This window comes from Stegodyphus dumicola, chromosome 4, assembly GCF_044657685.1.
Source record: "Stegodyphus dumicola isolate Sdum_Otavi_A_Nest chromosome 4, ASM4465768v1".
NCBI lineage: Eukaryota > Metazoa > Arthropoda > Arachnida > Araneae > Eresidae > Stegodyphus > Stegodyphus dumicola.
Window position 1 is genome coordinate 160,644,313 of NC_140771.1, and position 14,956 is coordinate 160,659,268.

The 14,956-nt window shown below is 30.1% G+C and overlaps 2 protein-coding genes across 3 annotated transcripts in view; one reads left to right on the top strand and one right to left on the bottom strand.

Moving 5' to 3' along the window:
* Positions 1-9,435, bottom strand: part of mlt (tubulin folding cofactor E like protein mlt) — a 64,771-nt gene extending 55,336 nt beyond the window's left edge. The window contains exons 1-2 of the mRNA XM_085815699.1: positions 9,279-9,435; positions 6,990-7,262 (exon numbers count right to left, since the gene is read on the bottom strand). Of these exons, the coding sequence (XP_085671825.1) occupies positions 6,990-7,253 (264 nt within the window). The 5' untranslated portion in view covers positions 7,254-7,262; positions 9,279-9,435. The remainder of the gene's footprint in view (positions 1-6,989; positions 7,263-9,278) is intronic.
* A 290-nt stretch (positions 9,436-9,725) lies between these two features.
* Positions 9,726-14,956, top strand: part of LOC118180192 (PAT complex subunit CCDC47) — a 98,736-nt gene continuing 93,505 nt past the window's right edge. For both annotated transcript variants that reach the window (XR_015040813.1, XM_085815698.1), the window contains exon 1: positions 9,726-9,881. Coding sequence is in view for 1 of the 2 variants with exons in the window: in XM_085815698.1 (XP_085671824.1) it covers positions 9,813-9,881 (69 nt within the window). In the remaining variant the exon portion in view is untranslated. The remainder of the gene's footprint in view (positions 9,882-14,956) is intronic.

Sequence of the window (14,956 nt, forward strand, 5' to 3'; positions counted from 1 at the left end):
TTTCAGAAATAAGAAGAGTAAAACGATTTTATATGGAAAGAATGAGAGGAGCAGAGTGAAAAAAAATGTAACGTGATCTGTCAAGTAAAACAGTAACGTAACAGGAAAAAAACTAATGTTGAAAAAATAATGTTCTTAACTAAAGATGACAAATTTTTGTTCAAGTGGAAATTTTGAAGAAGTCCTATTTTATTAAGTGAAGAAGCTTTATGGATAATTTATGTAGAAACAAATTCAAATTATGGTAAAGAATCAAATCATGATCAGCTATCAAAATATTAGTTATTTCTTCTTTTTTGAACACACAGTTCATGTTCCCTGATGAGAAATTTCAAACTTTCAGTTTGTTTAATACATGTCAAATTACACTGATAAAGATAAGCTAAAATTCTACAAGAATTAAAAATCAGAGATTAGATATTTAAGTATTAAATAAAGAATGCAAATGATGGTTGCAAAAATAATCTGGATATTGAATTTGCAGAGAATCCGAGCAATTTGTAACTCACAGAGAGATGAAATGTAATGATGACAAGATTGTTAAGGTTATTTTTAATAACTGAAAGTCTTTTATGATGGCAAGAGGAACATTTTTAAAAAGCTTCAGCTCTGTCTGCTGCAAAAAAATTCTCTCTCAATGAAAACTCACTAATTAGTTTCTCAGAAAGCAAGTATCAAAGTAAGTTGTCGGAAAGAAAGCATCAAAATCAAATTTTGGGAGCATAATATACAGTCAAAAGTCGTTAATCCGGACTCGTCAGGACTTCGGCGATTTCGGATTATCGATTTTTCCGGATTATACATCATCAGTTTAAATCTGGTAAGATGGCATGCAGAAATTATAAAATTAAAAATATGAAACCATAATTTATGAAATAAAGAACAATTATGATCTAAAGGATATCAAAATTTAAAAAAAAAAGCTTAATATTTATTTGTTTACTTTATTAAACATTTCTTTCAATGTAAGTTGTTTAAGTTGCTTCGTTTTATGTGATAATACTTCCTCTTTAATTCTATAAACAGACATAATTTCTTGTTCAGATACAAAATTCCGCTGTTCAAGTCCTATAATTGCTGTGTCGAGAATACCGACTAATTTGTCAATCGAAATTTTTTCGTTTTCAATATCCTCTGTGTCACTTTCCTTACTATCGGAAGCGAATTATAATGATGAGGAATTTGATTTAAATCGTATCAAAGACAGAGTACATCGAGATGAAATACAGTCAAAAGTCGTTAATCCGGACTCGTCGGGACTTCGGCGATTCCGGATTATCGATTTTCCGGATTATAGATAATCAGTATAAATCTCGTAAGATGGCATGCAGAAATTCTAAAATTAAAAATATGAAACCGTAATTTATGAAATAAAGAACAGTTATGATCTAAAAGGTATCAAAATTTGCAAAAAGAAAAAGCTTAATATTTATTTGTTTACTTTATTAAACATTTCTTTCAATGTAAGTTGTTTAAGTTTTGCTTCGTTTCATGTGATAATACTTTCTCTTTAATTCTATTAAACAGACATAATTCACATAAACAGACATAGTAGCAATAAAGTCAGTTACAAAGTTCCGCTGTTCAAGTCCTATAATTGCTGTGTCGCGAACACCGACTAATTTGTCAATCGAAATTTTTTCGTTTTCACTAACCTCTGTCATTTTCTTCGCTATCGGAAGCGAATTATTATGACGAGGAACTTGTTTTAAATCATATCAAAGACGGAGCACATCGAGATGAAATACTAATTTGTAAGGAATTATAAGCCAAATAAAATAAAAACATCTGCCCTGAAGATAAGGATAGTGCTGACAAATCAACTTCCAATTCATCACGCGCCCGCTGCGGCGTTCCCCCGCCGAGCAGCGTGAAATTGATAAACAGATTTCGGATTTCAAAACATACTTTCGCTTTAGATCCTTTACATATTAACAAATATATATCGGAAATTCTATTTGATATAATCGAAAGTTTAAGCTTACTTTTATAAAATTGCTCTTACAGTCTGCAAAAAATAATAAGCCGGATCCAGTTCGAAAATTAAGGAACAACGCAATCATCAACATTAACTGAAATAGATAATTAGATAATTTTAGCTTATACGTCCATTATACATAAAACGCGCACGCGAAAACGTATTGTGCACTTGCGCACACTCATATGCGCAGTCGTAAAAGGTCTTACGCGCACGCGTAAACGTCTATGCGCATGTGTCAACGCGGCGCATGCGCAGAAAGTTTTTAGTTTTGAGGTCCGGATTATAGATCATTCCGAATTATGGGTGTCCGAATTAACGACTTTTGACTGTACTACATTTAGTAAGGAATTAATAAGCCAAATAAAATACAAACATCTGCCCTGAAGATAAGGATAGTGCTGACAGATCAACTTCCAATTCATTGCGTGCCGCGTGAAATTGATAAACAGATTTCGGAATGGTTAGAAAAACAAAGGATATGCCTTTATCCATTTTTTGCAGCAATTCCACTTTTTGTTTAATGGACTTTGAAACATACTTTCGCTTTTAGATCCTTTACATATTAGTAAATATATATTGGAAATTCGGTTGATCTTTGGATTATGGTAACTTGGCGATTTTTTGGCGAAAATTTGGCGACCAACTCTGCTACAGCAACCTTCTATTTTTTTTCATTGCCATTTTGTCTTCACGAAGTAAAGACATGTTTCTTTTCTTTTTATTTACTGAACACTTTTCCAACAATCTACTAGCCGAATTACACTTATGCTAGAAATTTTATGTAACAAAACTGCTTAATCATGACAAATATTAACTGCAAAATTGGGAAAAAGTGCACAATCGCAAACTCTTTGCGCGTTTTTCAGAATAGCACATACACATAAACCATTTACACGTCGACTTATTTTTACTTAAAAAAACATCCCAGAATTGCAAAAAAGGCATTGCACACACTCTTGACTTTATCCATCTACACTGCTATTTTCTCATAAATTACAAAAATTTGCACGAAAATGCGAAAAAGTTCTGTGAATCTTTAAACTCGGTAAAAAGCACATATATGAAATTACCTGATCGCGAAAAAGTATATACCCTTTCCAAGGATGAACATTTCCACGTATAAAATAAATAAAATATCCAAAAACTTTTACCTCTAAATTATCTATTATACTATAAACGTCACCAACGAATTCATACCGCAAACATTACAAATGGTTACAAATACTTAGTGTCAAATATTTAAATTATTTCCATACACGTTTACTTCAACTGAAACGTATACCAAATTCCTACAAACATAAAATTCACAAAATAACTATCATTTAATTAAAATATCACTAAACCATGTACACGTCAACTTATTTTTACTTAAAAAACATCCCAGAATTGCACAAAAATGGCATTGCGCACACTCTTCACTATATCCATGTACACTGTTTTTTTCTCATAAATTAGAAAAATTTCACGAAAATGCATGAAAATTTTGTGGATCTTTAAATCCGGTAAAAAGAACATATATGAAATTACCTGATCGCAAAAAGTATATACCCTTTCCAAAGATGAACATTTCTACGTATAAAATAAATAAAATATCCAAAAACTTTTACCTCTAAATTATCTATTATATTATAAACGTCACCAACGAATTCATACCGCAAACATTACAAATGGTCACAAATACTTAGTGTCAAATATTTAAATTACTTCCATGCACGTTTACTAAAATATCACTAAACCATGTACACGTCGACTTATTTTTACTTAAAAAAAATCCCAGAATTGCACAAAAATGGCATTGTGCACTCTCTTCACTATATCTATGTACACTGGTTTTTTCTCATAAATTAGAAAAATTTCATGAAAATACTCAACGTATTCTACTCAAACGTATTCCAAAATACTACACACATATAACTCACAAAATCACGATCATTAAATTAAAATATAATTAAATTAAAAAACACTACTTAAAATATAAATAAGCACATACATTAAATTAATAAAAATTAGATTACAATCCTAATTACTTTAAACTAAATCATTGCTAATAACAATTTTCCAATAATATCGTATTAATTTATTTACTCCTCACATTTAGAACAATGCATAAAAATAATATCCTCAAATGATTAAAAATACTAACTTACCTAATCTTTAGGATCTTCATTACGTGGCACGCACACTTCCACTATTTCACACAACACACAATGAAGCTTAATACAAAATAATATAGTACTACAGTTTCCCCCCCCTTTTCCAATTAAAGAACTGTAATTCGTCCATTAATGTCACATGACATATCTCATGATCTCTCATTTCCCTCAAACAAAATAATGCGTAATCGGAACTGAGTACTTCTCGCATTATTATCAAAGTCCTAGGTAGTAACCTTTATCGCCTTCAAAATGTCACCAAACTACCAGTTACCATATTCCAAAGATCAGGCGGAAATTCTATTTGACATAATCGAAAGTTCAAGCTTACTTTTATAAAATTGCTCTAACAGTCTGCAAAAAATAATAAACCAGATCCAATTCGAAGATTAAGGAACAACGCAATCTGCAACATTTACTGAATTAGAAAATTTTAGCTTAGCTTATACCATCCATTATACATTAAACGCGCATGTGTAGACGTATTATGCGCATGCGCACACGCATATTCGCAGCCGTAAAGGTCTTACGGCAGAACGTTTGTAGCTTTGAGGTCCGGATTATAGATCATTCCGGATTATGGGTGTCCAAATTAACGACTTTTGACTGCATATAATAAAAAAACAAAATATTTTTTAGGCAGAGTGACATGATTTTACATGAAGAGGCAAACAAATTACTGTAAACAATTTTAGTTCTAAATCAAGAATGAATATATGAAAAATTAGAATGGACTGGGAATTTCCATCATTTGAAAATGAAACTTGACTAACAAATGACGATCATATTTGTATGATCATACTAACTAGAAGTATTTCTCGACACATATTTAGGAGGTCCAGAGTTCAAATATCGGTAATTGTATTGCATATTTCTTGTTTCCTAGCAACGAAAAATTCTAAAAAAACTCTAAAAGGACATTCAAATTAAAAAGTTGGTAATGATAACTAGTCATTACCAAGATTTGGTGACTGGGTTCCCTCATTTTCAGTCACCCTTTTAAAAGAGGGAATATATAAGATATTTTCTCTCTTCTTTACCGCATGCCTTCGTGGTGTAACTGGAAGCACGCTCAAAAAGCATATTTGGGAGGTCTGTAGTTTGAATCCTAGCAAAGGCATATTATCTACAACATAATAAGTTGAAAGTTTTTAATGAACTATTAGGCCAAAGCTGATTAGGATGAATTCAATGAAATATGAGGCATGCAAAATGAAAAATATAATGCACTGTACATAGGAAATTATTAAAAATACTTAACAGGAGGTTTAACATTGAAGATTTTCAAATAGTGTTTATTGATATTTTACAAAAAAAGGAGTTCTTCCGTTTTACTTTACTGTTATATCCATTAGGTTTTGCTGCTAGAACAGAACAATTAATTAAAATAGTACCATTTTGCAGCTACCAGCCTTCTAAAAGTGTAAAATATATTAATTATAAAATATACCAATTATATATATCTAACAATTTTAATTTACTGACATAGATCATCCAAACTGAAAAGCATTGAAATTTCTCATGCGGGAACATGGAACTGTAAGTTTAAATTGAGAAATAAAAAAGTTTTCGATAGCTAATCACAATTGGATGCTTAATCACAGGATTGTTTTTTGATCTACAGAAGTTATTTGTAGTAAAACAGTTAGTAAATTGGATTTTTTTTAACCCTTCCCATTAAAGAAAAAAATTTTATTTAGTTAATGAAAAATTTTCACAGTTTTCAAAAATAATAATAATATTTTAATTCTTTCATAATATTTTAGCTTTTTTACATTTCATTATTATTTTCCATGACATATCTCGTCATACTTATTTTTGCCCTACTCCAATCATTTTTTTCCACATAAAATCATATTGCTCTTCTAACTTCTGAAATATGGAGACCAGGCTCCCCAGCGGCTGAGCAGTGAAGTAACTGAATACTGGTAGTTTAGCCTGGGGCTTGAATCCTGGCAACCGGATAGGCTGCATAGATGCTTTCATGGTTTTCTTCATATACACGATGTATATGAGGCAGTTTCAATTAGAAAGACTTCCACAAAGGCTACGTCCCCCTTAGGCAGATAGCCTTTGAGTGCTTTGCTATAATCAAATAAACCAAACCGAAATGTAGAGACCTATATCTGATTACTCTCAAAATTGATTTCAAAATCTCTGCCAAAATGAGGTTCCTTTTTTTTAAAATTTTAGAATACTTAGTTTCTTTACCATTAAATAAAATAAAATTTATATTAAAACATTGCTGGATGTTTTTGTTTATACGTAAGTGTTGTCAGCCAAACATGCGCTAGGCTAAATGCCCATTTCAGTTAAATACCCTGTCAGCTATATGTCCCCGTCAGTTGAATGTCCTGTTATCTAAATGTGCTATCGGCTAAATGCATGTGTCAACTAAATGTCCTGTCAGTTAAACATCTTGTTCGGTAAATGCTCTGTTAGATAAATGTCTGTGTCAGTTAAATGCCCTGTCAGAAAAATGTCCATGTTGCCTAAGTGCCGTTGGCTAAAATACCAACTTTCCTTTCAGTTAAGTTATTTAATTAATTATAGTAAATTACTAAAAGAATTATCCACTTGAGAAGGAATGGTTTAAAAGATGTTCAGAGGGAAACTGGCTTAGATTCACATATTGTGAACTATAATATGAATTGTCAATCTTGTTTAAGGCAACAGAAATCGAGCTGCTACTACTTTTGTACCACTCAGCCAATGAATTTCTGTGAATCTTACAATTTCTTATAAAAATAATTTCTCTCTTTGTTTAAAATGAAAAAAATACACTTAAGATTAATTTAAAAAAAAAAAGAGTTTCTGCACAGAACTACATATATAAATTCTAAAAATACATTTACCTCATTTAAGTCGCAAAGCTCATTTTGTGCCAAATCCAATTCTTCCACATCATGACAAAGTTCTTCAATTTTTCGTAAAGTGCCCGCTCGGTTGATTCCACAACAATTTAGTGTAAGTGTTCGAGGAAGAACTAATCTTCCACTAGGACTTGAACGACCAGGAAAACTACCCACAAGGAAGATTTCACATGGCTCTATTGGGTTAACTTCAATATCTTCCACATAACGAATTTCAAGTGCTTCAGAAAATGAACAAGTGGGCATGGTAATAAACTAAAAAAAAAAGTGGGGGGGATTTAAAAAAAAAAGAATACATATTTCAACTTCACAGTTAAAACTCAGTGGCATTTTACAAGAAAAGAACCACTATTAATAATGATTTCCAATATATACAGACACAATTAATTTGACTGTTAATAGATAGAATTCTGCTACTATCTTTTAATATTTAAATAAAGCCTAAGAAGGTCTTGAATTAATAGGTTATTTAGAATATTTTGAAAGATTACCTAGACTTGCTACTTTGTAAGCATATATTGAGAAATTCAATTTAAATAATAATAAAACTTTCTTAATTTTTTGACATTTCATGCGAGTTAAAGACATATTTCTGAGAAAGAATCTCTGTTATCAAATTTTCCTTTTTTTAAATACCCCCTAAGAAAAGTTGTTTTTTCCCCCAGCAGGAATACTGTTTACAAAAAAAAAAAAAAAAAAAGAAAGAAAGAAAAAAAGAAAAAAAAAAAAAAAAAGAAAAGAAAAGAAAAGAAAGAAACCATTTGGTTAAATTTCTCACAATAAATTTAGCTATTGCAATAAAGATGAGAGATATCCAATATTTCGCTTTGTTGTAACCACAAAGAAAATTTAACGTCATAAGAAAGGACAGATAAAAATTTTTACAATTTGGACAAAAGAAAAGTTTGAATAAAATGTAGTAAGTGACACAGTTATAGGATTTAATAACAATAATAACAAAGGTCTAAATTTTACTACTAATGAAATACGCATATTGAAGACGGATTATTAATTGAGAATATAAACACACAATTTATATAAGTTAAAAAAATGAGTAACAATTAAAACGAAAACGTTGTTTTCTGGTGTTTGAAAATTCAGTTCACGGTATAAAATATAAAACATTTACAGATCTACATATAACGTACAAATAGGAATAAACTTTAAAAAGGGAGAGGAAGGAGAGTGAAAGTACTTGAAATAAATTGGCCAAAAGTTAAAAACAGTTGAAAAAAAAAATCATATTTCCTAATCAAAGTACATTATATAACATATTTTAAATGTCACCAAAGGCATATGCCAGAGCCATTTTTAACAAGGATGTACAAAAGTACTAACATGTTTTTAAATAATGTACAAAAAAAAAAAAAAAAAAAAAAGTAGCTTTCAAAGAGTTTGCTTTTGAGCAATAACTAGCCGCTGACAATCACTTATACATATATATATTACTTTCAGGAGTTAGTCACACATTCCTACTGAAAAAATAATTTTTGTTTTTGCTCACATTTAATTATTTTTGCAGATACTGTACTAAAACATAATTTTCACAATTATAACCACTTGCCAAAGCTTTAAGGCAAATTTATATATTAAACGGATACATAAGTTTAATTATTATTCACTGTAGTGCACACAAATTTAGAACAGCTTTTAGAAAACAAGTAACCCTTGATTCAAGGAGCATATTTAGTTTTTGTGTACAGATTCGTACAAAATTTTTTAAACGTAATAAATAAATGGTTCAAGGCAAAACTGTCAAAAATATCTATTACGTACAGATGTACAGATTTGTTTAAACAATATATATAAACTGTTCAAGGCATCACTATCAACAATAAGTATTACGTTAATAAAGAGAAGAGACTACGAATCAATATTTCTGTTCAAATATTACCCCTTTTATTTACACATTATACTCTTTACAGCGTACTTTCTTTTCAATATCAGTATGCATAATCGACCAGATAGTAAACTCACCAAAGCGTTAATAATTTCACATTTTCTAATTATTCATCATACAATCTGCAATATCGATCAGTATGGTTTGAAATTATAAATACTACACCTAACATATATTACTTAAGCATAACGACGAAAAATTTCAGATGACATAATCACTCTTCTAACAAATACAAACATGTATTTAAATCCTTCACAAAACAAACGTTGCAGTTTTCAACGAATCCTACATTCCATGTCAGCTGACAAGGTAAACAACACAGAAAAGTTTAAAAAAATCGAAACAAAATTAAGAAATCAAATTCTACTTACAAACAGAAAACTTTAGCTGAGATGCATATAAAATAAACATTCGGTTAACAGAGAGTAACACAATATCAACAGAACTCTGTATATAAACATTAACAAATTCAACTACAAACCACTACTTCACCTTGAGTATATTTTCCACACAGCTGAGTTGAGACGCCAAGGTTTGAATATTAAATTGAGGACGGCTGCATTCCATCCACTAAAACACTTAAAATATATTGAGTAAAAATTATAAAATTATTAATGTTTTATACATTTTGATATATTAAAGTGCGAACATATGTTACTATCTTTTAATATTTAACTCTGTTCCATTCTTTTCTGGTGAATTTATATTTCACTGAAAATTTTCATTTATTGTACTGATTTCCATTACCGTTCAAAACGTATAAAAATTCATATTATTGAGCTGGCATTATAACTATTTCTACTTTTCTAACTGTAATTTATGAATAATTTTAATTGCTGAGATTAAGAGAAGGATCAGAGCAACTAATTTTTTCTTATTTTTTTCCTCCTTTTTTTTACTTCTGCATGTTACTCGTTTGTGAGACGTTTACTGATGTAAGGTTTTCTTCAATTGATTCCTTTTTTCTATTGACAGTAAGTATAAAATTTGTTTGTTTATTAAATTAATATTTTTTCTGCTAAGATAGCTATTATCGTCATATAAATATGAAATCCATATTATTTCCTATGTGTTAATATTAAAACTTTATATATATAAATGTTAATCGATAAATAATAAGGTTATAATATTTATATTAGAATAATTCTATTGAATTAATGCTTCTAAAATATTATTTTCTAAGAGTATCTTCCTTTACATCGAAAGCAATTTTTCCAAATACGAAATTTTTTGAGAATTTAATTCGATTCTTTCCTTTAGAATTACATCCTATATCATTATACAGAACTTTAATATCAAGATGGATATATTAATTTTAGATTGAAGATTTATTCTTCATTTTGAGAAAATCGTAAGAGAAACTTGCATAGTAACTTCCTTTAGAGCGTTCTTCATTTAATTTTTCTTGCATTAAAATATTTCATGTATAGTATTTGTAGTATTTTGTATCGAAAACTTTTTTTTTCGGGTAAAGTGAATAAGGTTATGTGGAAGCATAAACCTGCTCATCGTTTAACAGTCTTTGGTAGGTTTCCTATTAATAAGATTAAATTTTTACTTATACCTTTACTCAGTTTGGCTTCTTGCATCACCATTTTTCACCCAGGAAGCAGTAAGCAGTTTATTCTCTAATTCTCATTCATTTATGTTAAAGACTAAGTAAGTTTTACGTACTTTCAAAATGTTTGAGTTATTGGAACAAAATATTAAATGTGGAAAGAAAATGTTTAATGCTGGAAAATTATTAGTGAAGTAGTATTTTTAACTTTTTATTGCTTCTAAATTTGAAATTTGTTCTGAGTTAGGTAACATTTAATTCAGAATTATGAATTTTTTTATATGAATATAAGATCCAAAAAATATTTATTATGATGGTAATATTTCTAGTATTTTTCATTTTCATTCTATTTTAACTTTTTAAATTGATGTTTAAAATGTTCATGAGACGTATTTTTCCTTTTTAGATTTGAATATGTATGTAGTGTGTCTAAAAAATTATCAGTTATTTTCAAGTTTTTGAAATAACTGTTTTTTTTAGAAATTTTTTGGAATTTCATATACTAACCTTAAAAATTAAATTCATCTTTTTTTTTTTTTTTTTTTTTTTTTTTTTTTTTTGAGCAGGAAAATCATGTGATAATAATGACAGAATAGTTATTGTTTTATCGAATAAAAATTTTAATATTTTTTTAAATATTTCTAATGTTTAATCCAGTTGATTTAATGTTTCTAATAATAATCTGTGAACATTAGATTATTATTAATGTTTAAAACATAATTTAATATTTTCTGCATGGCTTCAACTAAATTTCTCTGTTATTTCTAACATAATTATTTTCATTCATCTTGTACTACAGATTTCAGTAATTACTTCATATTGTATTTTTACTAGTTGTACTTAATACTCTTACTATATTAAGTATTTTACTTTTGAATTATATATATATGTGTGTGTGATTCTACCTTCGCTGTCTTTGGTGTCATATGTGATGAGCTTTTCCAAGTCTTGAGACCTTTGATCACAGCAGTGCGATTTCAAATTGGAGCATTTTTCTTTCTTTCTCTTTTTCTTTTAAAGTTTTTAAATGACACTACATGGCAGTTAATGTCTGTTATATTTTAGAATAAAGCTCCACTTCAGTATGTGGCTCTGAGATTTGGGTTGGGGGGAATCGGGGGAATTTGAATATGTAAACAACTACACATGTTCAATTCATTTGGGAGAATTGGGAAGTTAAAGGGCTACGATTTAGATGGAATTTTTCAGCCTTTCCGAGCACAACGTTGTGATTTCAAATCAGAATGTTTTATTTAAGCTTTTAAATGACACTGCATGGTGTTTGAAGTCTCATACTTTTTAATAATGTTCCACAGAGCATTAACCTTCAATATGTGCTTTTAATTATGAGATTTTTTTTTTTTTTTTTTTTTTGTTTTTTGTTTTTTGCTGGATTAAGGGAGTTTGAATATGCAAGCAGCTGCATGTGTTTGATTTTCAGAGGATACATACTAATAGGATTTTATAAATGTGATAAATGATGTTATAAATGTTATAAATGATTTTATAAATAGTTCGGCTAGACTAGAGATTATGGGCCAGTCGCCATGTTAAGCGAAATGTCACTAAATCTGGCAATCCTCATATTTTTTGACGTAATGAAAATCATTAGGGTTTAGGATTACAGTTTGTATTATTTAACAGGACTTTTTGACTTAACTTGGATCCTGAATATTCGTAATTTCACAATTTTTGGTTTTACACAGGGCTGTGGAGTTGGAATCGGAGTAGGGCAAATTTAGGGGTAAAAGTAGTCGGAGCCGCTAAATACAGATCGACTCCGACTCCAGTTTTCATTGGACAGTTTGAATTTGAAATGAAATTTAAATTAATTAAAAAAATTAATGACAAGCTGAGTTATTATTTTTATTTATGGACTGTATACATTAATAAATAGTTATTTTCCATTTTATTGACCTATACATAAATAAATATAAGAGAGGAGGAGGGATGTGATATTTGCCATTAGTGATTAAACTGATTCGTTTAGTTAGAAATCTCGCTGGTAAATTTAGGTAAGCAGCAACAGCACTCCTAAAATTGATGCCATTCTTAGGAAGTGGGCAGAAAAAGGAGCAATTATTGATCAAACATTGCAATAAGGAAGTACATATTTGATGATAAAGATGTTTTTAGAATTAAGAACCTTTTTAGGAGATGTGGATAACCCTAATGTTGCACAGAAAAACTGGCATGATTTTGCAGAATTGGAAACTCTTCTTTCTATACTGTATATAGCCACACAAAAGCTGCAATCTGAAGAATTGACAGAAGGCAAGAATGGGATGTTTGTTCTTTCTGAAATGGAGGATTTATTGCAGAAGGAATCATTTCTTCAATGAAGAAAAGAAAAATTAGTTTGCTAGACAATGACATCTTGCTGAGTTCAAGATATGGAGATACGAAACACCGAATTTTCTTGGATGACGAACAAATTAAAAAGGCAAAGAAAATCATGTATGAACTTTCCTTAAGAATGAAATTATTCTCAGAACAATTGGAGAATTCGAATCGGGAAGTCAAACTGCAGACATTGCAATTGAGTCTTTATCATCCTTTTCCAGTGATGAATTAGATTTTGAGAAATATTTTTGTATAAATTGAAAAGGCTAAGGCAAAGCGAATGAAAATAAAAAAACGAGCATTTAAATATAAAAATGAAAAAACACAAGCAAGATTTATACACGGCCTTTGAAGAAATAGAGAAATATTATTGCGCTTGCCTGATACCTCTTTTAGAACTTTTAAAAATCTATCCTGAAAAGTTAAAAGAAGTAACCCTAATAGTTCTTCCTCCTACTCAAGTTAGTGTGGAAAGACTCTTCTCAGCTCTGAAGTTTATCAAATCAGATCTATGACCCTCCAACAAAGAAAATCTTGCTTAAGCTATACTGTTTTTTAGAAATAACTAATGCTAATTTTTCCATTTCATAATAAATGCTAATTAATATAAATAAATTGCTATACCATCAATTTTTTTCCTGTAGCATCTATCACTTCTTTTATATTAAAAAAAAAATAAGCTGTAACCCATGTGTATATGTTTATACACACACATATATATATAAGGGATTTGGAGTAATGGAGTCATTAAAATTTGGTCATTTTCCCTACCGACTCCACAGCCCTGGTTTTACATGCATTTTCCCCCTCAACCTAACATCATCAACATCTTCATTTCATTGTAACAAGGTATTTGAGATGCTGGTAAGAGAGCAATAATATTTGCTGACACCAGCAAATATCAAAGTATCAGTACAGTCAAAAGTCGTTAATTCAAACACCCATAATCCCTACCTCAAAGCAAAAAACTTTCTGTGCATGCGGCGCGTTGACACATGAGCATAGGCGTTTACGCATGCGCATAAGACCTTTATGACTGCACATATGCGTATGCACAAGCGCACGTTTTCACGTGTGCGTTTTATGTATAACGGACGGTATAAGCTAAATATCTAATTATCTATTTCAGTTAATGTTGATGATTGCGTTGTTCCTTAATCTTCGAATTGGACCCTGCTTATTATTTTTTGCAGACTGTAAGAGCAATTTTATAAAAGTAAACTTGAACTTTCGATTATGTCAAATAGAATTTCCGATGCTGGAGCTCCCAAAGGATCTACAAAACGAAAATATGTTTCAATGTCCATCAAACAAAAAGTGGAATTGCTGTAAAAAATGGATAAAGACATGAAGGTGACAGAGAGGTTAGTGAAAACGAAAAAATTTCAATTGACGAGTTAGTCGGTATTCTCGGCACAGCAATTACGGGACTTGAACAGCGGAACTTTGTAAGTGAACAAGAAATTATGTCTGTTTATAGAATTAAAGAGAAAGTATTATCACATAAAACGAAGCAACTTAAACAACTTACATTGAAAGAAATGTTTAATAAAGTAAACAAATATATATTAAGCTTTTTTTTTTTGTAAATTTTGATACTCTTTAGATCATAATTGTTCTTTATTTCATAAATTACGGTTTCATATTTTTAATTTTAGAATTTCTGCATGCCATCTTACAAGATTTAAACTGATGATCTATAATCCGGAAAAATCGATAATCCGGAATCACCGAAGTCCCGACGAGTCCGGATTAACGACTTTTGACTGTATTCGTCATTTCACTGTGCTTCTCATGAATTGTGTGAGCAAAATGGCTGGTGTTGAAAGAGCTGCATGTGTGGATTTTGCTTATTTGATTGGGCAAAATTTCTTTGAACATATGTATAACTTTTCACAGGGCTTTCTGTATCTCAGAATCCTGTATGCCACTAATAAAGTACTGCAGGGACAGGGTTTTCCTTGTTTCTGATTGGCAATCCGAAAGAGCAAGATAAGACAACCTTTCAACATCCATGGTGAACTCCTGGAGTGTTTCCATGTGTTTTTTTTGGCAAGATTTTAACTGAAGCCTTCTGTAGTCTCTTCTCTTTAAAGCAGAGCTCTAATGTGCCAGACAGAGTTTCAAAGTTTATCCTGTAGTTTTTGG